The sequence below is a fragment of the Lycorma delicatula genome, chromosome 2, assembly GCF_047948215.1.
Source record: "Lycorma delicatula isolate Av1 chromosome 2, ASM4794821v1, whole genome shotgun sequence".
Classification (NCBI taxonomy): domain Eukaryota; kingdom Metazoa; phylum Arthropoda; class Insecta; order Hemiptera; family Fulgoridae; genus Lycorma; species Lycorma delicatula.
This window is the reverse complement of record NC_134456.1, coordinates 216,989,608-217,017,115: the sequence shown is the minus strand read 5'-3', so window position 1 is coordinate 217,017,115 and position 27,508 is coordinate 216,989,608. Positions and strand designations below refer to the sequence as shown.

Here is a 27,508-nt window from a genome sequence, read left to right as displayed (position 1 = left end):
TTTTCTGACAAGATAAACTGTGCAAGTTTCCAAAAATTCTATCAAATCTAAGTAGCAATTTATCATAAAAGTGTGCGGCCTGGTGTTGTCATGGAGAAGGATGACACCTCTGATGGGCGTACCCTGTCTTTTGTTTTGATATGCGGCTTTTGTTGATTGTAAGCCGCATTCGCAGTTTGTTGATTGCGGATAAAATCAATGAGTAAAACTCCCCTTGAGTAAAAAAAAATCACTGCATGAACTTTTTCGGCTGACAATTTTTTTTTTCGGCTGACTAGTTTTGGCCTTCACTGGGCAGCCCTCCTCTTTCCTTCGCCACTCCTTACTCACCATTTTTAACTCCAGAGTGTAATACGGACCCATTTCTCTTCACATGTGACAATGCACCTGAAAAACTCACCCCCTTCTTACCGAAATCAATTCATAATTCTCTCACAGATCTCCAATCTGACCTGTTTTTGGTAAACAACCTCAGAAACCATTGAGCACTAATTTTTTTAAAGCCAAGATGATCAGTGATAATGGATTGAGCACTCCCATAGCTAATACCCACTTCTGACAGAATTTCTTCAACAGTGAACTGGCAATCACCTTTGATAAGCTCTCAAACAGCACAGATGTTGTCAGCTGTGAGACTTGACCTTGGGCGTTGATCATGAGTTTCATTTTCTACACTTTCTCATCCACTCTTAAGTTGTCTTATCGACGTATACACTTGGTTCTGGGATAGTGTAACATCTCTTTAGTTAAAATTTCCCCAGGTTTAATGGCTTCATTAGTTAAAAACTTCATGATTATACGTTGTGCATAGACAACAGAACTACTTGCTCGTTCATGGCTGTACTGATGACAAAACACAGCAGAAGAGCTAACCAAGCTGGTTCCCCCTCTCTAACAAATTGAACATTAAGCCTGCTGTGCAGAATAGGAAAATTACTGTTTAAGTTTGATTCGCTCTCATAATAAAAATAATATTATGTCTGAAAGAGTCTATTTACTGAGATAATAATTCATTCTTAAATAACATATTAAAAGTTAAATGTAAAAAACATAAAATCTTCGAATGAGTAGTGTGCATTTCACCAAGGCCAATTCAATAGTTGGTCCATTGTATAGAGGCCATTGAATACACAAACATCCTTAGTGCTGAAATCTCACTTGAACACATTATCATTAAGAATCTGAATGCAAAAACATGTTGTATTTAACAGATGCTTACGATTAAATTCAAAGGACAGTCATTCAGTTTTCTTCCAGGAATAGATTATAGCTGGAAATGTAAAGTTAATATGCAAGAAAATTTTTTTTAGTCAATAATACAAGCCTGCGATGAAGGACAACTCTGAGGCTTCTTTTGGATGAACATATCAACAATCACTGATCGATACTTTTGTATGGAATGTTAAATCTAATCAAAAATCCACATACATCAGTGCAAAAGACTAATTCTCCTTCTTCCAAAAAATATGGAAGAAAATCCTTTTTTCTGTACCTGAACCATGAAAATGAGGTGCCAGTTGCTAGCAAGTTCTTCTCATTATGCCTCGAACCAAATCATTTAGGTCAAACTGTGAATAAAGCTCTGGTGCACAGCTATCTCTGATTCATACTAATCAATGTTATCTTCATTTAAATCACTTGTGAAACCAACTATTTCAGGTAAATTTTCTGGTGAAATTGGCTGGTTTGTCTGGACCATGAGGAACTTGGTGTGACTTCATGGCTCTCACCATACCACTGAAACTCTAAATCTAAAATCTTCATGTTCATTCTTTGACTAACGTCTAAGTCCTTCAACAGATGTGTAGCAAACATAGTTGGGTGCCCAAGTTTTGTCTTGATCTCCTATTATCAATCTGATATAAGTGAGGTACACTTGTCAAACGTTGAACAAAACTTGTTATATTTCTTTTTTGCCTTTCCACCATTAACTCACCTAAAACGTAACAAAAAGAATCTGCAGAATTTTTGCAGCCTTTTGAAGCCATTTTGAAAACAGAAAGTTTGCTTTATAACCTGGAAATATAATTTACATCAACAAAAACGCATCTGATCATGGAAAACGGAAAAAACTCAATTTGCTCACGGCGATGGTTGAAACAACATTGATAATAGTTGCACGGTGCACGAGTGGTGTGGATAGCTGCCAATAAACATGTTACATCATTTAAGTCTTGTTACAACCTGTCGGCCAAGCTCTCCCACAGTCTTGTCATCTTCAACTATTTAGCTAAAAGAATGCATAGTATAAGCCAAAAAAGTGAATATATTATATTATTTATTATTAAAAAAAAAAACTTATTAAGTCTATTTTATATTATTATATTTTTGCAATTTTTCAACTTTCACAAATTTTGAAATTTGCAATTTGCAAAAAAATCCTGACAAGATGGAAAAAATGAATGTTATTTTTGAATTCAGTGTTAAAAAATAGATAGGAATCAATTATCAAAAGTAAAAAACATTCCATAACCCAAATTTTGCAGGCTTGTGTAATGTAATTCCACTAATTGAATTATGATGAATTTTTTTGGCTTTATATCGCCACATAAGCTTGAAGCTTGGGCGTGGGATATGGAAATGGAATTTTGTAGCATATGAAAAAATGTCATGCCTGACCGGGATTCGAACCCAGGACCACTGGATGAAAGGCCGAGATGCTACCACTCTGCCACCAAGATCAGCAATTAAATTAAATATTAATGGTACAGCAGAATGACTACTAAATAAAAAATTCACAACTTTAGATCAGTAAAGAAGCCATTAACAGCATGTAGTTCAATCGAGATAAACAATAGAAAAAAAGATTATTATCACATACCACCTCAAGTATGGTCAGCCTGAGTCTGTATAAGACTACATGTCTTGAGTGAGTAATTCATTCACACATCATGAATAAGGGATATGGCTGCCTATGGGGCCCCAAATTCCAAAAGCTGCATGGGATATCTGGAGAATCCCAGAATATTCATAAGATCACATTACGTTACAACATTAATCTTAAAACACTGCTACTTGATAAAGCAGTTCTTTGTGAGGACATTCAAAAATAAAATACAACTCTAAAAAAATTCTGTTATTCCAGTAACAAAAAGAAGTTGGAATGATATTAACAAAAGCACAATTGACTAAAATTTACCTTTTTGTCCAAATTATGTAATGTAGGAGCTAAAGGTCATCACTTTACTTAATGGATTTAAAGTTTGTCATTTTACTTTTCATAGTGCAGAGATACTGAGCAGTAATAAACAAATAAATAGATTTTTTTTTTATTTAAACACATTTTCCTCTTACTCCCTAACTGTTAATTAGTTAAAGTCTTCAAAATTTCTTAGAAATAAGATATAATTTGTTTACTTGTTTAAAATCAATATTAAAATAGGAATGAGGTGAGAGACATAAGAATGAATATCACATATATTCTGCAAATTAAATTCTTGTAAATTCATTCATACTTTTCATAATTCTCTATATTAAATTAGCAGTTTATTTTAGAGCATTATTATTCACACAAAAAAAATATCTTAATATTCATGTAAGGATGTTTTTATGTTATTTTTCAATTCTGTACAAAGAATTAATATTGTCCTAATGAAATTGTAATACATTTTACAAAATTTAAATCATTTTACTAATTTTAAAATGCCAAAATCATTTTCAAAATTTGTAAATTAAAGTAAGATTAACCATAAACTAAACATGATATAAAAAATACACTTTATTTCAATTATTTAAGTAAACTAAATCCGTTAACTTACATCTACTTGATGGGACCACTTAAAATAATTAGTTGGAAAAAAATTACACTGAAAAACACAATTTCTATTTATTTATATGTGATACAAGAAACCAATCTGTTTTTTAATGTTGAAAACAAATCTGACACCAGAATGTTTCCATTGTAAATTTTTTAAAAATTCCAAAACATAAATTTTGAAAACTGTTGATTATGATGCATGATTATACAAATTGTTGTTTTTTTTTTTAATTTTATTATGATTACTTTATATTTATGTGCTCAGTATATATGTTAATTCTATTAATCAGTTATTAACCATGAGACAAAACTTAGGTCATTACATGAACACCACATGTATATAACATTATACCTCCCATTAAAGCATACATAAAAAGATTTATGTCTGTACAAAAAACAACATAAAGTTTGTTAGCTTTCTTAGCCTACTGATTTTAATAGTACAATTTCTTCAGTCTGTGTGATAACTGCATTGAGTGAATAGTAAAGTCTCAGATTGCCTCATACAGGTATAAATGATTCAGATAGTTTTTTTTATGTATGTGGTTCACTATAAAAATCACCTAAGAAAAACATTACACGTTCAATTAAACGGCTATAAATTGTACTTTGACTGTAAAATCAGTGATCAGGACAAGACATGGGCTTCTCCCTCAACTAATATGTAGTGTCTGCGTGGTCAACTTAAAGAGGGTAGCTAAAAAGCAAGCGAAAGGCCTTGCCATTTGGTGTCCCTATAGTTTTAAGTGAACCATAAGATCATTTAACTCTATTATTATTTCTCTTTAACTGATGTATCTGGAATTTTTAATTAGGCTAAACACTCTGTACTCTATCCTTCATAACTATCTGCACCTCACAGTGAATCCATTCCAGTTGTCAAGATTTCTGGAGACTTTTTTCATGAAACTAGTGATGAAACAGTCAGTGTTATTGAAGAAGACAATCATGATTGAAAATCCAGTAAGCCACATCTTATACCACAATGTGAGAGCTATTAACTTGGTAAGAGATTTAAATTTATCAAAATGTCAAGCAGAACTTTTAGACACGAAAAATTCAAGGTTAGAAATTAATTTACAAGAATATAAAAATCTCAGGCTGTCAAAGCAGACAGAGAGATTTTTCTCAATACTTTGCTGAAGAAAATTATCTAGTTTACTGTACAAATATTGATGAGTCTATGTTATAATTAGGGCAAGTTCATAAACGTGAAAAGTAGAGCCTTTTCATTGATTCCTCCAATTGTAGTTTAAAACGGATTCTGCTTCACAATAGTAATCCTTCTGTACCAATCTGTTATTGAATTAATATGAAAGAAGCATACGATGTTATGAAAACTGTTATTGAAAAAGCAAATTGTAAAATAGACCTTTAACGCCTCATTTATATTAAACTGAGGGTGATAGAAAGATTACATTTACAGAATTATAAAAAACAATGCAGAGAAAGATATCACACTTAGAGAAAATTAAAAGTTTTATTTTATATATCAATATTACTGAAATTCAATTTCTCTAAGAAACTGCCACTTTTTAAATGCAAATCAATCCATACACATTTCATTACAAAACTTTATTTAAGCACTACTTAATTTAACCTGCACAAGAATTTGCCTAAACATAATTGGACTATGTCATTTGTTTCATTACTTAGAATAGCCTCAGTATAAATGCATATATTGAATAAAATAACATACTTTAACCCTTTTATGAGTTAGATCTTGTATACATATATTCTAACTCAAGTTCATTCTAAGGTAGGCTACCACCCAGAAATAATTTAAGCTCAATCGTTTAAAAAAAAAGATGATAAATTGAATTTCACAGTCTATTTATATACGAAGGCCATTTTTTAATTAAGATACAATTGGCTATAGCTATGGAAATTTTGCGCAGCTGTCAAAATGCACATGCCTTGTACAAATGCAGACACCATTTGCAGTCATAATGTCACTGCGTACGATTTATATTGTGAAGTTGAAATGTTTCAAATAACTGAGCGACCTGCCGATTGTGAAATACGGTCTATGATTCGATTTTTGACCACAAGGAATGTGTCAGCAGCAAATATTTATTGCCAATGAATGAGGTTTATGGACCTAATTCAATGATTAACAATAAAGTGCATAAATGGGTAAGAATGCTCAAGGATGGGTGGGACAATGTCCATGACAATCTCCAATCGAGTCAACCTTCTGTAATCACAGAGATTTGGTGTGCAAAGTTGATGCAAAAATTTGTGAAGACTGGCAATTCAAGATTTCCAATTTATCACTGATATTCCCACAAGTTTCATGGTCAGTGCTAACAACTGTTTCTGAAATCTTGGAGTTCAAAAAATTGTATTCACTATGGGTTCTCAGGCAGCTTTCTGAAGAACAGCAAAAAAGCAGAATGGCTACTGCTTTTAACATTTTTGATCCGATACAGTGAGGAAGGCGATAAACTTTAGGACCACATTGCACAGGGGACAAGACATAGGTTTCTCACATCAAAACGGCAGTCAATGGAATAGCGACACGACACACATTTCCAGTCAAAGTGAAAGCCAAACAGACTATGTAATCATGCAAGATTATGGTATCTGTGTTTTGAGATAGACATGGTGTCCTGTTAGTAGATTTCATACCCAAAGGGTCAACAATAAACTCGGCTGCATACTTTTGATATCTTGACAAAGCTCTGGCTTGCTATACAGAATAAGTGTCATGGCCTATTAACTGGAGTTTTATTGCTGTAAGACACTACACGACCTCATTCAGCTGTCAAACTCTAGAGTTAATCAGATCTTTTAGATGCAAGCAAATGGGCCATCCACCAAACAGCCCAGACCTTGTGCTGAGCGATTACCTTGTGCTGTTCTGCTACCTGAAGGAGTTTCTTGGTGATCAGCGGTCTGACACCAATGAAGAAGTGAAGACAACAAACAGTTGAAGGCTGACTGTCTTCACAGGCCGCTGATTTCTGACATGGGCATAAACAATATAGTAAAAATGCTATGATAAATGTTTAAACAAACAAAGTAACTATGTAGCAAAGTAGCATAGTGTAAACAGTGAAATAAAAAAAGATTTTTGACAATATCTTTACTAGTTTTGTTTGTATTAAAAAACAGATCTTACTTAAAATATAGCCCTCATACAAGGTGGCTATTAAACAGCAAGATTAACCCTATAAAATATTTTATTTTAAATTTATACATATTTAATTATCCCCTTCAACTCTCCTCTATCCCTACAATGCTCCATGCGAATTTTCCATTGTTCGAAACAGTGCTGAAAGTCATCTTTCATGACACATGCTGCTTTTTCTTTCACAGCTTCAATGGTCTGAAATCTTGTTTCTTTTAATGCAGATTTGGCCTTAGGGAACAGATAAAAAGTCATATCGTGCCAGGTCAGGCGAATAAAGTGGACTAGTCTAACACTGGGGTGTTATACTCGGTTAGAAATGTGTTGATAGCCAGTGCGTTGTCCTGATGAAGAATTTATGACTTGTTCTTCCACAATTTGAGTTGTTTTTTTTCTTATTTTTTCATGGAGTTGAGCAAGGACCTCAAGGTAATAATGTTGATTAATAGTATTAGCTTAAGGAACTCAGGGAAGGTACACAATCGTATTAGTATTGAAAAAACAATCATCATCGCTTTGAATTTTGATTTACTCATTCGAGCTTTTTTAGCTCTCAGTGAATTTGGGCCTTTCCAATTCATAATTGATGCTTAGTTTGTGGATCATAAATAAAAAACCAAGATTCATCACAAGTTACCACTCTTTCTAAGAAGTTTGGGTCATTTTCAATAACATTCAAATTGTCAGAACAAATATTTTCATGAGCTTCTTTTTGTTCGATTGTGAGAATTTTTTAGGTACAACTTTCACGCACACTTTTTGCATGTTAAAATTGTTATGTAAAATTTGCCTTATACAATCTTCGTCAATTCCTACAGTTTCAGCAATCGCACGAATAGTTAACAGACGGTCAGATTGGATCAGATTATCAATTTTTTCAATATTTTTATCTGTTTTTGACGTGGAAGGGCAACCCGAGTGAACATCATCTTGAACGTCTTTTCAGCCATCTTGGAAATGCTTAATCATTCAAAAATCCACGCATATAATAAACAATCATCGCCATATAATTTTTTTAATAAAAGATAAGTTTCAATAGCGGTTTTTCCAAGTTTCATGTAAAATTTCACAACACTTCTTTGCTCTAATAAAACACTTATTTTTTCGGCAAAACAAAAAAAACAGATGTTATCCAAACAAAGGCCATGGCGAGACTAATATGTCTACAGAAACTGGAGTGGCAACAATCAAAAGAAAAGGCTTCACGCTACACAGCTGTCAGTTGTACAAATTTGGCGCATGCACAGTTCTGTAACATCATTTAGTCTGTAACATCAAAAAGCTACCAAAGGGCTGCATCATTTCCCTGGCTACATCCTAGACAGATTTTTATTTTAAATACACCAATAGGTTTTTAAAAATAAATGACTATTATTATTTTTACTGAAAACGGGTTAAATCAATTATGAAACATAAACAGAAAACAATTTTGGAAATTGATTTTAGGTAATGAATTCAATAAGTGATTTTAAAATGGTTTCTACAGAATGTTCATAGAAGTTTTGATGATATTTCTCTAGGTGGTAGAGGCACAGAGTGTAAAAATGTTTATTTCATGTAAAAATTAGTACCCCGTGTAATACTCCTATTGTCACATGTTAGATTTCAAATTATGTTCTAACTGCAATTATTTCAAATAGTACAACCAACTTCATATCAAGTTAGAAAATACTTAATTTATTTAGAAACTTTTTTTAATTTTAAAAATTTTGTAATTTTTTATTTTATATTAAATTTGCACTTAATGCAACAACAGTTTAATTTACAAAATTTCAAAGTGATTCCACCAGCTTGAGATGGATGGCATTTCATAGACTTACCACAGGAATGCCGACCAATCTGTTGTTAATTAATACTTCTTTAGTTTCATTCACAGATCCATATCCCAGCCTAAAAAAAATATTATTGAGAATGAGAACGTTTAATTAAAAACATCATGACCTTAACATGATCAAAAAGTTATTTGTTAAATAACATAATAAATGTTAAAAGCAAGTTAATTATACTTTGCCTAATAAATAAATTGTATGCTATCTCTACATAAACTCATATTAAATATTAATAGTAATAACAACCTTGAAAGATGAAATCCAAGAGACCAATAAGGTGGCAAATAAGGACGACCAATTAATGCAGTATACTGCTGAATCACTTCAGATGGGGATGGGCCAATAAAGAAATATAAATCTATTATACCACCAATAGTTCGAAAAGTAATCCCAGGAGAAGGTTGCAATATAATATCTATAACAACATACACAGATAATTAATTATATGTTTGTAATTAATTATGTGACTGAAATAATAATAATAATAATCTATTACCTATAACCTGAAGTATGAATTCACAAACATACTTTTAATGAATTGGATGAGATAAATTAAGGTAAAGACTATGTTGATAATAAATATATGCACAATTTATAACAATAATATTGTGGGGAAAACTATACAATAAATAACATATTAGTATATTATCTATTTCAATAGAAATATTGAATTATCTTTGTACCTAGTTAGTCTGACTATTAACTGATGAAGTTTCAACTGATGCTTTTAAGAAGCATAGTAGAATGAGAAGAGATCATGTAAAATATACTTCAGTAAAAGAAGAACAAGGATATATATCTATACAGAAATTTGAGTAGTAGAGAATGTAAAATAGAAGAGTAGCAAAAAATTGTTTAATAAACATAATGAACCAAGAAATGCTGTGTAAAGGGCTTGTAAAAAAAGATGAACAATGCTTTTGAGAAGAAACAGTGAAGAGACAATGTACTAGGTAGTTCCAATACGTTTGACCTGAAATCAGAAACAGACTTGTCAGGAAGTTTGCCGAAGGCTCTTCCTGACAATGAAATTGATTTCATTGAAAGGGAAATAATTTTTTGTATCACACAGTCACAAGTAATGAGATAATAATTCATCACTACTCTTCTGAGTCAAAATAGGCAAATAGAGAGTGGTGTAGGAGCAGAGAGCCTTGCCCTGTAAAGGCAAAAATTGCATTTGTCAGCTGACAATTGTCTTTTGGGACCATGAAGTCATATTGCTCATTGATTTTCTCCATGAATATCACACAGTGAATGCTGCATACTGCTGCCTGCTCTTGGGCAATGTGAAAGCCACCTGTATGAACAAAAGGTGTCATCAACCAATCAGAGATGTGCTTCTCCTTCACAACACCAGGTTATCAGAGCCATTAACAATAGGGATAAATTGGATGAAATTTATTAGGAAATCATTGATCATCCCCTGTAAATCAAGATTTCTCCCCCTGCGATTTCTTTTTGTTTGGGCTACTGTTGGAGGTGCTAGGAAGATATCAATTCCAGAGCGACAATGAAATAGAAATTTATGCACATATTGGCTCGTGACTTCTCAACCATTTTATAAATAACAAGCTTCCCGCATGTTGGAATAATGTTTGTAGGTCTCTAGGGAAACTACAAAGAAAAACAATAAGTGTTTTGTGTTTTTATTTTGTACAAATAAATGTTTAAAACAACTCAGTTTATGTTTGGCTGACCCTCATATTTTGTATTCTCAACTGCTTGTTTACTTATTCAGTCTTTTTACTGTTTTTAGTTCAATCACTGCAATTTAATTTATATATCTTTTAGGCAATGAGTTTGTTAATGTATGTTAGTTTGATCTAAGTATTTTATCTGCATTTCTGAAAAAACATAGTATTTTTCTTTTCTAAAAATTTGACAATATTGGTATTTTTTAAATTTTGTTGAAGAAGCCAAGGGCTTTTCATTGCATTTTTGTGATCTTACTTGGTGCAAGTAAGAACACAAAGCATTTAAAAAATATGAAACTTCAGAAATAATAAATTTGAAAAAACAATACAGTAAACTAACAAATATATCAATCAAATGGAATATTCAGCTATGAACTAAATGTGATTTCTAACCAATATAAGATAGGCATCATTACTGTTGTTTGTAAGCCGTAAGTCATTGGTATCTCCATTGTAAAAGTTGTTATATAATCCAGAAAGATCTTGTGGAAGAATTATTTCTATAAAACCTGAAAACTATCATTAATAACTTTTACCTATCTAAATTTACAAAAGGGATGCTCTAAAAATTATAAATTAACCAAAGTTAATCATAAGTAAATAAAAGAAACATCAATTTTATTCTCTACTCCTGTTTCTACACAATATATATTGGAATAATCTGAAATAAACTGCCGAAGTAAATTTAACAGTATGGTAGCAGTTACAAAAAATAATACAGTGCAAAAAAAAAAGTTAGAAAATTATTAATAAACGTAAATTTAATTAAACACAAAATGTATAGAAAATCTACTTCATAAAACTTGTTATATGACTATTAATAATATACTTGCCCATTGCATTACTGTTAAGAAACAAAACACCATGACTAAGACCGTCATCTTCCATCATAAGATAAAATGGATGGCTTGAATAAAAGTTAGGCTGAAATAAAATGAACACTAATTTTTAAAAAAATAAAATAAATTAAGGATCTACCTTTAATTTGTTAAAATGAAAGATTTTAATTTCAGTAACTTTAAACACGATTCCTTTATTATGACTTTAACTAAAATGATTAAAAAATACCATCCTTCACTAGACCAGATAGAAACATTAGGAAATTTAATGGGAAAATTAATTTCCAACCTATTTTTGCTCAAATAAAATGAAAATAGGGTGCAGAAAATTCATAAAATGAACTGAACAATACCCCTAACTTAATTTTAGAACAAGAAACCATACTTAAGAGAAAAATATTGTTATTTCAATTTCAAGGAAATAACAATCTTATTTCCTAAGATTTGTGAGGTTCTAATTACATGATATATATAAGATATATTACATAACGATATATATTTTTTGTGAGGTTCTAATTACATGATATATAAGTTAAATTCTAATAAATGGTTTTATACACTTTGTTTATTATGTTTCTTCTCAGAAGTGCTTACTTAAATTTTTATGTGTTAGTGACAATTAAGCATGTAGTTAACACTTTTAGAATGTAGTGCAAGCATAATCTAAGCTGTGCTTGTGATGACTGTATACAACCTATTAAAAATATTCTACACTGTCTTTATGCAATTATTTTTTAGATAAAATATTGAATCCTTCATTTATATTTGTATAAATAGAAAATACTATCAAGTTAACAACATACTCTGTAAAATATCTATCCAACAATTGAAAACAAATTATATAATCAAAATCAAATATAAAAAAAAATTAATAAATAAAATTAGTTTATATTCAAAAGTTTTTCATTAAAATTAAGTTATAAGCTGTGAAAAGCTGATACAATGAGGATGACAACTGAAGGACATTTGATTGGAGGTGCAAGAGCCATTAAAGACCATATGAGATAATAAAAATTAGAATTTATCAACAGATTACATAACTACTTCTCATATGGAATCATTTGGCTTGTTTAACACAAAATTATTACACTACAGTTGAGTTTTTGAACAATAATAACAAAGATAATGGATAGTTTTTCAACTAACATCTCTTCCACACTTTTCTAACGTATCTCAAAAACTATAAAATCCAGCAATCTTACCTAAGATTGTGAATCTTACAGCTTTTATTTAGCTGTACTAAATAAAATTTAAAAAAATTAAGTTCTGTCTATACGCAGAAATAATAACATATTCTAAAGTACACATTCATTTAAGTGCTAGCTATTTTAAAATGCTAAAGCCATTTAAAGAATTAGCAGGATATCACTACATTCCTGATTCTTATAGGCTATAGGATAAGTAATTTGTAATAAAATGATTTCCTGAACAAAAAGAAAGATTTTACAACATTTACATAACTTTACTATCATATTCTACATGACTATCATGTTTTATAAAAATATTATAAATACAATATCCAAACATGTGAAAAGTAGATTTACATTAAAATACAGAATGATTCACGAGGAATGGGAAATAATTTCAGAACTGATTCTACAGCGTGAAAATGTTAATATAAACATATCTTCAAAAATGCTTTATTATCAAGTTATGGCTAGTGAGAAAGAAAGCATAAGAGACATAAAAGTTTACCACTAATATGATGTCTTAAGAATTTTAGTAAGAACTCATTTCATCGGGGAAACTGAAATCCAGAGATTTTTTTATAGCCATAAATTGATAATAAAGCGTTTTTGGATGTATGCTTGTATGAACTTTTTACTTAGTTGAAGCTCTATTATCAGTTCTCAAATTACTTCTCTTTCCTCCTGAATCAACCTGTATGTAAATATAACATTTATTCGAATCACTGTAGTACTCTAATGCAATGTCATGTTTTGGACTCTCGAGAACACACAAAAAAATTTTAAATGAATCTTGGAGTACTTGTAATTATCTTTGGATTAAATTTAAAAATTTGGAAAAATAAACTTCATATACGCTGTCATAAACCTGCTACTGGAAGTCAATTTAATATTTCATAAAAACAAAGCTGATCTGAATGTTTTAATAATAGTGGAGATCAATCTGAATACAGTCTTTAAACAGAGTTGAAAATCATAAATTAGAATGAACTTGGAAAGGTAAAAAAGAAATTATATATTTTCATTCTAATTTGTTTTCTAGTCGCAATGCATAAATCACAATATCTAAGTTCAGACAAGGCTTTTGTTGACAAAGAGAAAAAGGAATCTTCATTGGGTCATAATAGTGATCCAACTGACTTGACATAATGATTAGGTCATAATGACATAATGATTTTTCCTGATTGTATGACTTTTTTTGACCTGAATTGTTTATTTATTCACTAAACAAGTTTACAGTATGAACATGTAGTTTGCCAAGTTTTTAATCTCCAAATAAACTTAAAAAACAATTGTATTTCCTTTGGAAAAATTTAACAGTAAGCAGTTAAAAAAACTGAAGCGATTAAGTCTAGATAGAAAGGTAGTAGGTGATAAATTACAAAAAAAAAAAATAATAATAATAATACTTTAAAATGAAATTAATGCCTGTTACAAAATTACATGCTAGATAATTAATTGGCTTCTTGCCTCATAATGGCTAAGAATTAAACAATATTCATGTAGAAGAATAAAACTGACAATGCTCTAAAAAATTAACCAATTAGATTAAAAAATAAATAAATAAAATTTCGTGTAGAAGAATAAAACTGACAATGCAATTAACTGATTAGATTAAAAAATACATAAATGAAAATAATAACTTTTCATTTACTTTTTATCAACTGAATAAAAAACATAATAAAATAAAACTTTGCAATAACTGTATTACATTAAAAATATTATTTAAAATACCAAACATAAAAAAAGTTCACCAACTTTATATATTAATTAAATAAATATTAAAAAAAAAAAAGAAGTTTATTATTATTATGATACCTTATCCGTGTTGATGTATTTTTTATCAGTGGGTGGAAGATCATGGTTGAATAAAGTTACTGTATTCCAATCCATATTTAATAAAAACTTATTCCTTTGATGGCCAAGGCCGTAAATATATTTTGAAGGAAGAATTGCAGATAACTGAAGAAATTTATCAGAAAAAATGAATCCTCCTACATTCTTACTATCAAAACTGTCAAAAACATAACAAGAAAACAATAATATAATAATATCATGAAAACTTCACTTATATGTAATGAATATATCAATCATATATATTTATTATACTACAGATAATGTAAATTATCATGTAGGAATAATAGAAAGTAGTATTACAATTTCTGTAAAAATCTGACATTCAAAGTTATACAGAATTAAAGTTTTAGATATACAGTTCAAAAAACCATTCCTGTCATGAATCATTACTTAATAATGGTTTATAAAATTCATATGTGTCTCTTTATGACAGAAATTCATTTGTTTTGGCATGCAGGCTAACACATTTTTCAGAAAATAATAGATTTTCTTAAAGGTTCCAGTATATTATTCAGACAATAATTACAGAAAAATTGACATTATATGGGTCATGCAACAATTAACAGAGATCGTGACAGAACAGGGTGTAAAAATATTGTTCAAGAGCTTCTTAAACAGTATAATTGTGTAGATGATTTATGATGACTCATAAATTACCATTAGGTATGAATTTTTAATTCATCATTAACATCTACAAAATAAATGGTATCAATGGAATATTTTCACTGTTTTTCCTGTTTGTAAAGAAAATTCAGAACATTTCCCTCTGCACAGAGGGAAATGTCCTGAAAAAACAGAGCCATCACACTGAATAGCTGCCATTATTAATGAAGTAAAAAATAATCAGCAAGATACTTCTAAACCAATGTGCAATAAAGAAATGTACTCTTTTTTTTTTAAATAAGGCCATAAATAGTTATTTTATAGTTGCCTCATAATTAATGTCCGACTACATTGCAGCAGCAAGATGACAAAGACAATGATAAGCCTGAAATTTACACAAAATGTTTTATATAAAAAACAATCTGTCATCCTGTTGGACTGGTTAATGGGTGAACTCACCCATGAAGAAAACATGATTACAAAATAAAACTGGAAACACACCTAGTGAGAAAAGACACATAATTCTAAGATACACTTATTCAAACTTGGTAACATTTTCAGAAAGAAAAGGTTTACTACTATGTACATTCAAAATAACAAGATCAAACAGAATTCTAAAAAAACATACAATGACAATACATCAACCCAGCAATATAAAAATTAGACTAATGTGATTTTCTAAATAAATTTGACAGAGTGGATGCACATTCACCCATAAATTTAAGCAACACATACAGCCACTACATATAATAACAGAATTCAATTTTGTAAATTGGCTCATAGAAACTGTAATATAGATAAAAACATTAACCATACATAATAAATTTTAACCTAACACATTAAAAAAATGTGGACCCCACATGACTTCCGTACACCTATTAAATTGCATATACAAATTTTTTTGCTGCACTTCATTTAAAAGTGAAATACGATCCTTAATTCTTTAATAAGGTGTACAATTACACAATTGCATTGTTGTGGACACCACATTGCATCACTTTTTTGTGGTGTCCATATCAACATTTTATATTAGTTTTGTTTCATGTCACACAAGCAGTTACATAGTGTCAGTGAGAACGTGTCGGATCCATAACCATAGACACATCGGTTCGAATCTGACTTCAATACATGTATTTTTCTTAATTTTTTATTTTTAAATTTAAATATATTGATTTATTAATAAAATTATTAACCTCTGTAAAAAGTTTTGGTAATTGTGAGCCTGAACGTCCTCAACTTTAATCTTTTTCAAATTGAAGTATGTTGAAAAATATGTTACATAATTAATAAAAATACAAAAATCAGAAGAATGAAATTACATCATTATTCTTCCTCAGAATCTGCAATGGCAGTAGCATTGTTATCAGCTGTTTTGGGCAACTCCATCATATAGTCAGGATACAGTGAAGCAAGACTCGACCATAAATGATGTACTTGGGTGTTTAGTCCCTGCATAGGTTATGTCTGATTACATTATGTTGATTCCGTATAATGACATATCACACACTATATCAATATAACATAACCTATGCTCGCTTTGCTCACAAGCCTTGTCTGATAAAATTTTATACAATAAATTATACGTATAGGTGATTTTTATATATATATATATACATTTTACCTATTTAGGTGGTCAGTAGACAGCTTCATTGTATCCTGACTATATGATGGAGTTGCCCAAAACAGCTGACAACAACACTACTGCCAAGAATACTAAGGTAACTTCACTCTTCTGACTTTTGAAACTTGTATTTTTATTAATTACATATATTTTTCAACATACTTCAATTTGAAAAAGATTAAGGTTGAGGATGTTCAGGTTCACAATTACCAAATGTTTGAATTAAAATGAAAAGTACATGTTGATTTCACTAATAACATCTGATTTTTTCATATTTTTTTGTATTTTTATTATTGAATTATTATTTATTGTATTTTTTTTTTACAATCAGAAGTTAATTACTAATAAATCAATATATTTAAATAAATAAATCAAAAGTTAAAAAAATATATATATGAAGTCAGATTCGAACCGACTTTACATTTACATTTCATTAATAAAAAGCATTTACATTTACATTTACATTTCATTAATAAAATGTCATTAACCGACTTTACATTTCATTAATTAAAATTTTATTTGGCTATAATTCTGGAACCAATGAAAATAAGTACAACTTATAATATATCATAGAAAAGCTCTCAATTAGGGCTTACTACTACAGTCAAGAAAAAGTCCAAAATCCAACTTTTTGGATTTTGGGCTTTTTGGAAATTTTTGGTCCAGTCGACTGCAATCAAAAGGGGAGTCAAAATGGATTTAGGGATGGTCAAAATGGATATTTTTATTGAAATCTGAAAACCAAAATTTTCCATGATTACAATACTTCTTTGTTCCATATAAGGAAGTAAAAACACATAATGCAATTTAAAAAATTACTTTCTACCTCTAACAATTGCTAATTTTTTTGTTTTTTCTTACTGAAAAAAATTAATGATACAAATTAACAACACAATGACTAAAAGTAAACCATAATGTAAAAAGCATATATAAACATAAAGCAAATTAAAAATTTACAGAAAGCAAATGCTGATAGATGTAAAGACTTTGAGGGACAAGTATATGGTGCTTAAAATCATGTTACATTCTATACACATAAACGTTTATTATACCAACATACGGAAACTATTTCTTTTTTTTTTATGCAGACTCTTAAAGATGTATAGTACCTGATTCATGATAAAGTTGAAGATTATGGAAATGCTTAAGAGTTAGCAGAATCATGCATTTACACTCTTGTAGCACTGAACTATACCTACTGTATTAATTACTTGAATACAATCCAGTACAGAATAGATGTTCATTCAACATTTACAAAATCTGTTTACTTGCAGTGGAAGATGTATAAGATATATAAGAAACAGATTGAGTATAAGGCAAACAGCTTTGGACATTGAAAGGATTATTAATAAAAGCAGAATAATGCTAATTTTTGGATTGAATTGGATTTGGCTTGCCATATGCTTTTTATAGAATATAATACCATGAAGATATAAAATATAAAATGAATACACAGAATAAAAAATGAGTTACCATTAAGAAGAACAGAACAGAATTTGTGATATAAGAAATAGGAAATCTTGGGTGAGATATAAATTACACAGAAATTGTTTTTAATGAAAGATTGTATGGGATGGGGTAAAAAGTATTAAAAAAAAGGTTTGGGATGCTTACCAATATTCAGAAGGGAAGAAAACATCACAAAGAAAGAAAAACATCATAAAGAAAGTCATCACAATCAAGAAAAATTGAGGATGTTCTTTTGAAACCTATTAAAAGATTAACAAACCAAAAAACTCTTCCTACATTAAGTTTATTTATGTTGAATTATTTATTAAATTGAAACTATTAACACTGTAACAACAGTTAATTATTATAATTTTTATAACTGTATTCTTAACTGGCACAGATTAATGCTCACTAAGTAGACAGTTTAAAGCTTTGTCAAACTATTTATATTTAAATAGTAATGGCTTCTTAATAATGCCTGGTCACCATTCAATTCTTAGGTTCTGGTTAATAATACATCCCAGCCTGGAAGCAGATGTATATATATATATATATATATATATGCTCTCTATGCATATGAGAGAAGCAGTTGATTGCATGTTCTAAATCTAACATTACAAATTAATAAATCAATCATTTGTTATACTTTTTCTTTAAGCAGCCATGAACTTCGTTAATCTGATTCACTACTTAGACTATTCCTAGAAGTCATTTAACTTCAGTCAAATACCTACAAAAAGTGGTTGATTATGAATATAGCTCACCACTGTTAACTGAATTTTATTTTAATCCATATTTTAATTTCCAAAGTTCTACGTGTTAATTTCTGAGCTTCTCATATTAAATAACTATTTTATAATTAAGCTGTACAGATTTATTTACAATCTTATAAGGACATAGCTGTTAAGATCTGGTGGTGAAAATGAGGATCAGGTAAACATCATTTAAAGTCACTTCAACCAAATTGTTTAATAATAAAAGCAATATACAGAAGATAATTTTTTAACAAGTAACAAATAATCTCCTATTAAGCTGAGACAATGTATACTATACAACAATCCTTCACAGAAGAGATTTAATTATTTTATTGATACTTATTTACACTATCTTTAATCTTTCTATGCATAGAAAGGTAATACCTTAGCTGAAAGGGTCATAGGTCAGAGTTTTCTACCTGGACTTTAATAACGTTCACCATACAACTACAGTCCTAGAAGTGATTAAAAATGAGTATCAATGTCATTTATAAAGCTGAATTCATTTAGATTTTGGTGGGTTTAGCATACCAATATGCACAATACGTTTGGTTCATTGAGGAAGATAACAGGAAATTATTTCATTTCTCAATCTTTTCAGTAATTAAATATTACAGAATATTTTGCATAGGAAGCTTCTTTGTTGAGAACAGCCATGCTAATACCTCTTTTGTTATAACACACACATACACACACACACACACACATAAAATTTAATTATATTTACACACCTGAAAAATTCAGCCATTACTACAACTTCATACTTCTTATTTTTTACATAAGTTACATAGAAAATAATATAAAATTTATATTAACTTTTTAACACAATCATGATAATAAAATAAATTAAATCTTACATGACTCTATTGTTGCTGGCTCTGATGACTTGGAAACCAAAATTCTTTTCACTTATTTTAACTTGGAAATTTGATGATGCGTTATTACCTCCTATATTAATAGTAGGGTAAGGTGGTTCATACCTCTTATTTACTGGATCACAAATCTGTAACCAAAATCAGAATGAAGACACAGTTAAACAAAAAATTATGTAGATGGATATAAACATGTTACTAACAATAATCTTATTTTTTCTGTGTACAGTATATAGTTGGAGGATCAGATTCTAATCTGATGCTCATATGAAAAAGTTTAAAATATCAAAAAAATTAAATTAAAAATGTGTTTGCTAAATTACATTATTACCAAATAAATATTATTACCACAATATATTTATGAATGAACCAGCTATCATCAACTGTGGAAAAATGCTCAGTAGCTCGTAATTATTCACATTAAATACCTAGTAATACAGTTCTATTCAAAAAGCTTAATGAGTTTTTGCATTTTCTCCTCCTCTTGAAATTGTCAACATTAATATTTTAAAACCCACTAATTCATCAAGCTCATCACCATTGTTTTATTAATGCTCTGTGCAAATAATGATAATCATCTGAACTGGGTCTTCAGTTGCAAAGAATATTTAATTCTGCGGTTTGATTCATTTTTCATTCATGAATGGAAGATCATTATAAACAATCAGGTTGATAAAAAAATTATATAACAGGATATATTTTTTATAATTAATATAAAATACTGATTAAATCTTGAACCAGAATAAAAGCACTGATAATTTTTGTTAATCTACAGCAACACAAATATCTCAGTAATCTTTAATCATGATATATTGATATTACGACTCCTTAAAATCTGACCAGATTCAAGTTAAAATTGTTTAAATAATTTAAAAAGCTAGCTTGTCTGGGAACAATTTTCTGTAACGCTTTAGTTACAGAATGTAAAACATAAATGGCTCACAGCCTAAGCCAATATTGGCCTAGCTTATCTTTGAGATAGATGAACTGCAGAAGACTTCTGAATTTCCCAGAATATACCTGACTGTATGGTTTATGAGGGTCATTTAGGAAGTTCTCGGCCTGACCCAAAGATGGCACAATTATGACCAAATGACTACGATATTTGTCAAGTGTGATCCTTCGAAGGCATACTACAAAGTTTCAGACAAGTCTGTTTATTTGCTTGCTTGTGGCTATAAGAATAAACCAAACAAGTTTTGATGTTTTCTGAGAAAAAGGATAAAACAAAATTTGAGCTGTTATAAAGTACTTTGATTTAAAGTACTACGTCTGTCCTGACAAACATAGAAAAAGATCCCGTTATAAAGGAATTTCTTCTTCATTTTTGTCAGGTAAAAGTGGGCTGAATTTAAATGTGGTCATACATCCATTCAAGATGATGAATGCTCATGATGCCAAAAAACTGCTATGAAAGCCAAAATTGTTACTAAAATTTGCAATGCCATATTAAATGATTGACGACTGAAGGTACATGAGCTTCCTAACATTTGTAAACTTCTCAGTAAACCATGTTTACTACATTTTATGTGATGTTTTGAATATGAAAAAGCTTTCCACTCGATAGTTGCTGTGTTTGTTAACAGTCAACCAAAAATACTTAAAAGTATTTTGAGTGACTAAACACTAATGAAGTATGTTTAGACTTATTTAAACGTGATTCCACTGAATTTCTTTGACATTTTACAACAGTAGATAAAGCACATGGATTCACTATTACATCCCAGAGACCAAATGGTTAAGAGTTCATGAAAGTGCATCAAAGAATGTGAAGATAGTTCCATCTGCAAAAAGAATCACGGCTACAGTTTATGCTTTTAGACCATTAACAGGGATACAGTCAAATTATAATGATTACTGATTATCATTTAAAACAAAATAGCTTTACATATTTCAAAAGTACTACATAAGTACAGTATGTTTGGAAAGTAACTGCACTATGAACTATGTAACAAACTATGTTGGTGCATTCTGTTCTTTCAGGATTATGTTAGTTGCCCTATGGGTTAGTTGAGCGTTGCTCAGCAATAAATCAAGACGTCAGTTGTTGAATTGTGATTGAACGTGCTTTATTTCGTTTTGTTTATTGAGATTAATAGTTACGAAAAACGTAACGGTTCTTTCAGTACAGAAATGCATTTTTCTCATTGAACACATCTTTCTTGAAGGTCACAAGTATACTGGTTTAGTGATGCACAAGTTTTCTGAAAAGTTTCCAAATACTTCTATTCCTCACTACAATGCACTTTGAATTCTTATCAAAAAATCTCAAGCAACAGGCTCGGTTGAAGACACTGATCGAAGTGGAAAATCACCTAAAATAAACAAACACAAGCTGCTTGATATTTTGGATGCTAAGACTGATAATCTATCAAAGTCAATGCGCAAGTTAGCACAGCAGCAAGATATCAAATTTGCTATCACACATAAAGCTGTAAGAAATGAACTGAAACTTTTTCCCTGTGAAATAATGTGTGTTCAAGAACTGAGACCTACAAATCATGCCAAAAAACTAAATTATTGTCACTGACTGGTTTAAACATGTTATTGACCAAAATTCCACAGATATCCTCGACATTATGTTTTGTTTTTTTGTTTTTTTTACAGATGAAGCATGTTTTCACCTGGTAGGGTATATTAATTCACAAAATACACAACTGCAGTCGACAACCACAGTTGTGTATTGTGTGACTGTTTGTCAGTGCTGACAGTGATCATTTTTATGCTATTTTAACAAAGTTCATTAGTCAGTTAACATAAGTGGAAATCTATCAGAGTTGGTTCCATCAAGATGGCTCCATAGCACATACAACAGGTTAATTAATTCTTTTACATAATTTCTTTAGAGACACAAATCATTTTGAGAGGTTTGTGGCCTGCACAATCGCCCGATCTGATTCCCCCAAATTACTTTCTACACGTAGGTACAGCGAATAAAGCAGTGTATCACAAAAGACCAGGCATGATTGATGACCTAAATACCACAATAACAGCATACATACAAGATATTTCAGTACATCAACTGGTTAATGTATTTGACAACAAACTGAAATGAGTGCTAAGTTATAAGTTTAATGTTGGAAGAGATCATTTTCAACACTTTTTATAAACTATTTCAGTTACTGTAACATCCGTTTCTATAAAATAATGAAATAAAAATATAAAGTAATAATTAAAATAGTTTCATCATTACACTTCCATAATTCCAGTGCACAGCAACTTTCTGAATGCACTGTATTTATCTACTGAAATGACAGGAGAAAATTAATTAATTAGAAGATTTTCAAAAATGTCAGTCTTTATCAAATAGAAGAGGAAACATAAAATAATTTATTTTGCTTCTGCAATCAAACTATTGTATGCGTTCAAACACTTTTGGGCTGACAACATGCTGTTATAAATTACCCCACATATGGTTTGGTTGGCCAAAATTTATTACAATAGTAACATAATTTGACATTATATATAGCTTCTTTCTTTTTCTGTTTAGCCTACGGAACCATTACAAGGTATTACTTCAGAGGATGGATAAGGATGATATGTACGAATGTAAATGTAGTCTTGTACAGTCTCATGTTGACCAATCCAGAGGTGTGTGGTTAATTGAAACCACATTAAATACAGCTATGAGAGAGTATGAGCACTTTTTGAGGTGTAATATCACAGAATGTATCAAAAGGATGACAGAATATAAAACATTTTAGCAACCAATCTACTGAAAGATGTTAAGGTAGGTCAAGATGGCAGAAGAAGACTGGAGAGTATTACTGCCAAACCCATAGAGGTGGAAAAAAAGATTAATTTTAGGATAAATTAAAATTTAAAACTAGAATCCTTTTTTAAGAAAAAAATCACAGAAATTCAAACATTCTGCTATGGAGGTTGACAATCCAAAGTTTATTAAAAGTAATAATCATAAAAATACCATGAAAAATAACTTGAATTTTTTGTGAAAATCATACCAAATCAATAAATGTGAAAAGCAATATGATAAATGATGATTATCATATGATAAATACCCCTTACGTAAAATCAATTAATATTCAATCAGAGGTGTGACTGTTTAACATGTTGCTTATGTTAAATATTTTATATCATTAAATTTCATATTGTTCAAGCTGAAATTTTAGTTTTTGGTTTTTATTTATTCATTTTTCCGTAGTAACTATAGGTTTAAACTCAACTAAATTTACACAACACTTTTTTTATGATAATAAACTAATTTTATAGCATGAGAAAAACACAAAGCAAAACTGGGATTTGAATCCAGGCATGTACTATACGCTAAACTTGAATATTGTGGTTAATATCTCTTATGAAGTCATTCCTATGAGGTATATTATAAAATTTTATTATGTTGTGTATGATTCCTTATAAAGGGTCATTCACGGGAACCGGATGTTTTTGAAGTGGGTTGTACTAGGGCGTTCGTGGTGGGAGGGGCACGTGGCTGGTGTCTGTCGTTTCCTTTGTTCATAGTATTTACATTTTAGTAGAGATGGAGCCGTGGACGCTAGACCAACGCCTGTACGCGTATGACAGTTTTGTGAGAAATGACGAATCCGTAACTGCTGTTCAGCGAAATTTCCGCCGTCAGTTTAATATCCATCGTAATGCAAGTGTACCTTCTCGTAATACAATATTGCGATTGGTAAACAACCTTCGAACAAGCGGTTCAATATTGAAGAAAAAACCACCGGGTCCCCGACGAACTGCTAGCACACCCGACAACATCGAACGAGTAAGGGGAGCCATTGTCAGAAGCCCAAGCCGCTCTATTCAGAGACACTCAGCAGCGATTCAAATGAGCACAAGTACGGTAAGACGAATTCTGCATACAGACCTGCATTTCCATCCTTACAAGATAGCCGTCGTGCAGCAGTTAAACGAGCAAGATTTCACGCAGCGATTACAATTTTGTCGACAAATGTATACCATTTTTGAAGAAAATGAAAATTTGTTATTGTTAATGTGGAAGCCCATTTTCATCTGAATGGCTTCGTCAACAAGCAGAATTGCCGGTATTGGGCAGAAAGAAACCCACATCGGCTTCACGAGAGACCACTTCATAGCCCAAAGGTGACTGTCTGGTGTGCAATAGGAAAGGTCGGTGTTATTGGACCATATTTTTTTGAAGAAAATGACGCTGCCGTAACTGTAACAGCTGATCGTTACGTTGCGATGTTGAATACGTTTTTCATCCTTGAGTTACGAAACCGGGGAATCGATTTTCAAAATGTGTTATTCCAGCAGGATGGAGCTACAGCGCACACAGCGAGGGCAACGATGGCTGTTCTCCGTAACTTGTTTCCGGGACGGATCGTTTCCAGATTCGGCGACATTCCTTGGCCCCCTCGGTCCCCCGACTTGAATAGTTGTGATTTTTTTTCTGTGGGGGTTTCTGAAATCGCGTATGTACGGCAATAAACCGCGTACATTGGAGGACCTAAAGATCGCAATTCATCATCACGTCACCCAGATTGATGTAGACATGCTGCAAAGAACTGAGGCCAGTTACCGTGAAAGGCTGCAACAATGTATTGCCCAAAATGGACATCACTTGCCGGACATAATTTTTCGTTCATGAGTAAGTAACAAATGCTTTGATTTAACAAGTGTTTCAGTACCAATAAAACTTTTTTAAAGTAAATATTCAATTTTTTATGATTATTTTAAAAACATCCGGTTCCCGTGAATGACCCTGTATATGAGGAAGTGCTTCAGATTGTTCAATGCAGTGTGTAGTGTAACCACTACAGTTTAATCTGTAAAATTTTGGGTTACAGCTACGTTCTGTTAGTATTCTGAATCATTTTGTTAAGTTTACATAGAAGCGCAACAGTAACCATCTTTCCTGAAAATATTGGAAATTTTATATGCCTTTTGGTTTAAGTATGTTTTATGTATTTTCATTATTACATGGGTTTTTAATTTTGTACTGTATTTTATACACAACATATTACCTATAGGTCTTGATGGATATCCATTTATATATGCCAAATGTATTATTATATGGAGTTCTTTCAAACAGTTATTGACCAACAAAGGTGTTTATGAATATGTGTGAGTTGGAACAAGTTTTTAATATATTTGAAAGGTGCATTCGTTATCATTTTTTTATATGATTAGGTCAAAAGGAGAGTTGACATATTTGGTAGTGAAATGTAAACTGGGGTTTAATTTATGGATGTGAGGAATATGCGACTTATTTCTTGATTCTTTTATAGAGTAATAAGTGAAATAATTTTTTGTCCATTATTGCTTGTATTCAGATTGTGATTTCAGTTATGTAGTATGATGTGTGTTATTTTTACTGAGTGAGATATATGTAAAGTTATGAATATCCTTAATTCTATCAATAAGTTGTTTTCTCTATGTTTGTATATTTATACAAACACACACATGAAGTGTTTTCAAAGGAATGCTGTAATTATTTTGTAAATGTTTCTACAACTTTAGAAACTTTGGTTTGTGTGCAGGATAAACATTAAAATTGATGAAGGTCAAATTGGGATGATTTATATTTAGTCACAATATATACAGCACTAAATTAACTACAAGGATCACCTAAATTATCAAAATTGAATACATTAGCAACTTAACTATTTTTAACTTACCTTGATTCTAAGTTGAGAATCACTGATATAATGAACATCAAATTTTAATAATTTTATATCATTATAAGGTGAAGACAGGACTAACTCCATAAAAGCAGTTATTCCCTTATTGTGTTCTGATATATTAATAAACTTGTAAGTATTATATTGTGCAGGATAAAAACATACAGGAATATTTTTATCTTCCCTATTCTCCCAACAACATCCTTTGCTGATACAATTATCTTCAGTGATAAGTCCCCTTGGTAAGCAATCAAATCTTTTAGAAGTACTGATAGAACAGTGATCTCCAATTACAGCCAAAAATTCATTTTCAGAATCTTTATTCTTTTCAAATTGCATTGAACTAAAATGTAAATATAATAAAAAAAATAATTCTAAAATACAGCATACAAGCAAAACTACTAGAAATTTAATTTTGCGTTTACAACAGCAAGAATTTAGTTGCTTATCAATACTGTTGTAGTTATGACTTTCAGAAATAGTTATATGTCCAGATTTCATTATTAAATAAACTTTTAAATTATTTGTTACAAGTTTGTTTGCTTCTATACGCAATCTGAAAAAGAAAAAATTATTTGCTTATAACCTACAAAAAAGTGTAAAAAAATGTTAAGTGCAAAAAATTACAAGCACACTTAATCCAAGGAAATAATATTTGAATCAAAAGAATATTTACATGAAACAAACTAAATAAATATAATTTACAAAATGAACATGTTAACAGAAAGCAAGATAGTTTTTGCAAAGTGAAAAGCTTTTAAAAAAGAAACAAGTTTTTTATCTATGTACACAAATTTTTTCAAATGTTCAATCCTTAACCAAACGGACCAATATTTACATTTTTTCTCTTATTTTGTAGAAAGAATTTGTCTGGTAATTCTACTGAATATTTCTTTTATATGTAACTTAAAAAAAAAATTACACTCAATAAAGACAATTTGAACATATTTGTCATTTTCTTGTCATAACCATTGCTTAGCACTACATCAGGCTACACCATATATAGCCTGCTGTCAATCTGGTATTAGAAATATTTTCACCCGAAAATTAAAAGGAAAGTGTTAGCATACTTATAGTTAAAAAAAATTCTCACATTCTAGAGCCTTAACTGTTATTCAGTAGCAGTATCTTTGTTGGTTTTCTTTATTCCTTTTCTTATTTTTATTCAGATATTATTCCCTTATTTTTATCACCTTTAAAATTTCTTGAAAATATTTATTTTTAAACATGGAGCACTTTTGTAGATCTAATACATATAAAATTAAAATAAAACTAAAAAAAAAGTATCT

At 30.3% G+C, this 27,508-nt stretch overlaps 1 protein-coding gene across 1 annotated transcript in view; it reads right to left on the bottom strand.

Moving 5' to 3' along the window:
- Window positions 1–27,089, bottom strand: part of LOC142319656 (lysosomal alpha-glucosidase-like) — a 68,861-nt gene extending 41,772 nt beyond the window's left edge. The window contains exons 1-7 of the mRNA XM_075357200.1: window positions 27,058–27,089; window positions 26,217–26,775; window positions 19,585–19,730; window positions 14,261–14,456; window positions 11,250–11,340; window positions 8,966–9,134; window positions 8,711–8,780 (exon numbers count right to left, since the gene is read on the bottom strand). Of these exons, the coding sequence (XP_075213315.1) occupies window positions 8,711–8,780; window positions 8,966–9,134; window positions 11,250–11,340; window positions 14,261–14,456; window positions 19,585–19,730; window positions 26,217–26,720 (1,176 nt within the window). The 5' untranslated portion in view covers window positions 26,721–26,775; window positions 27,058–27,089. The remainder of the gene's footprint in view (window positions 1–8,710; window positions 8,781–8,965; window positions 9,135–11,249; window positions 11,341–14,260; window positions 14,457–19,584; window positions 19,731–26,216; window positions 26,776–27,057) is intronic.
- Between the last annotated feature and the right edge of the window lie 419 nt (window positions 27,090–27,508).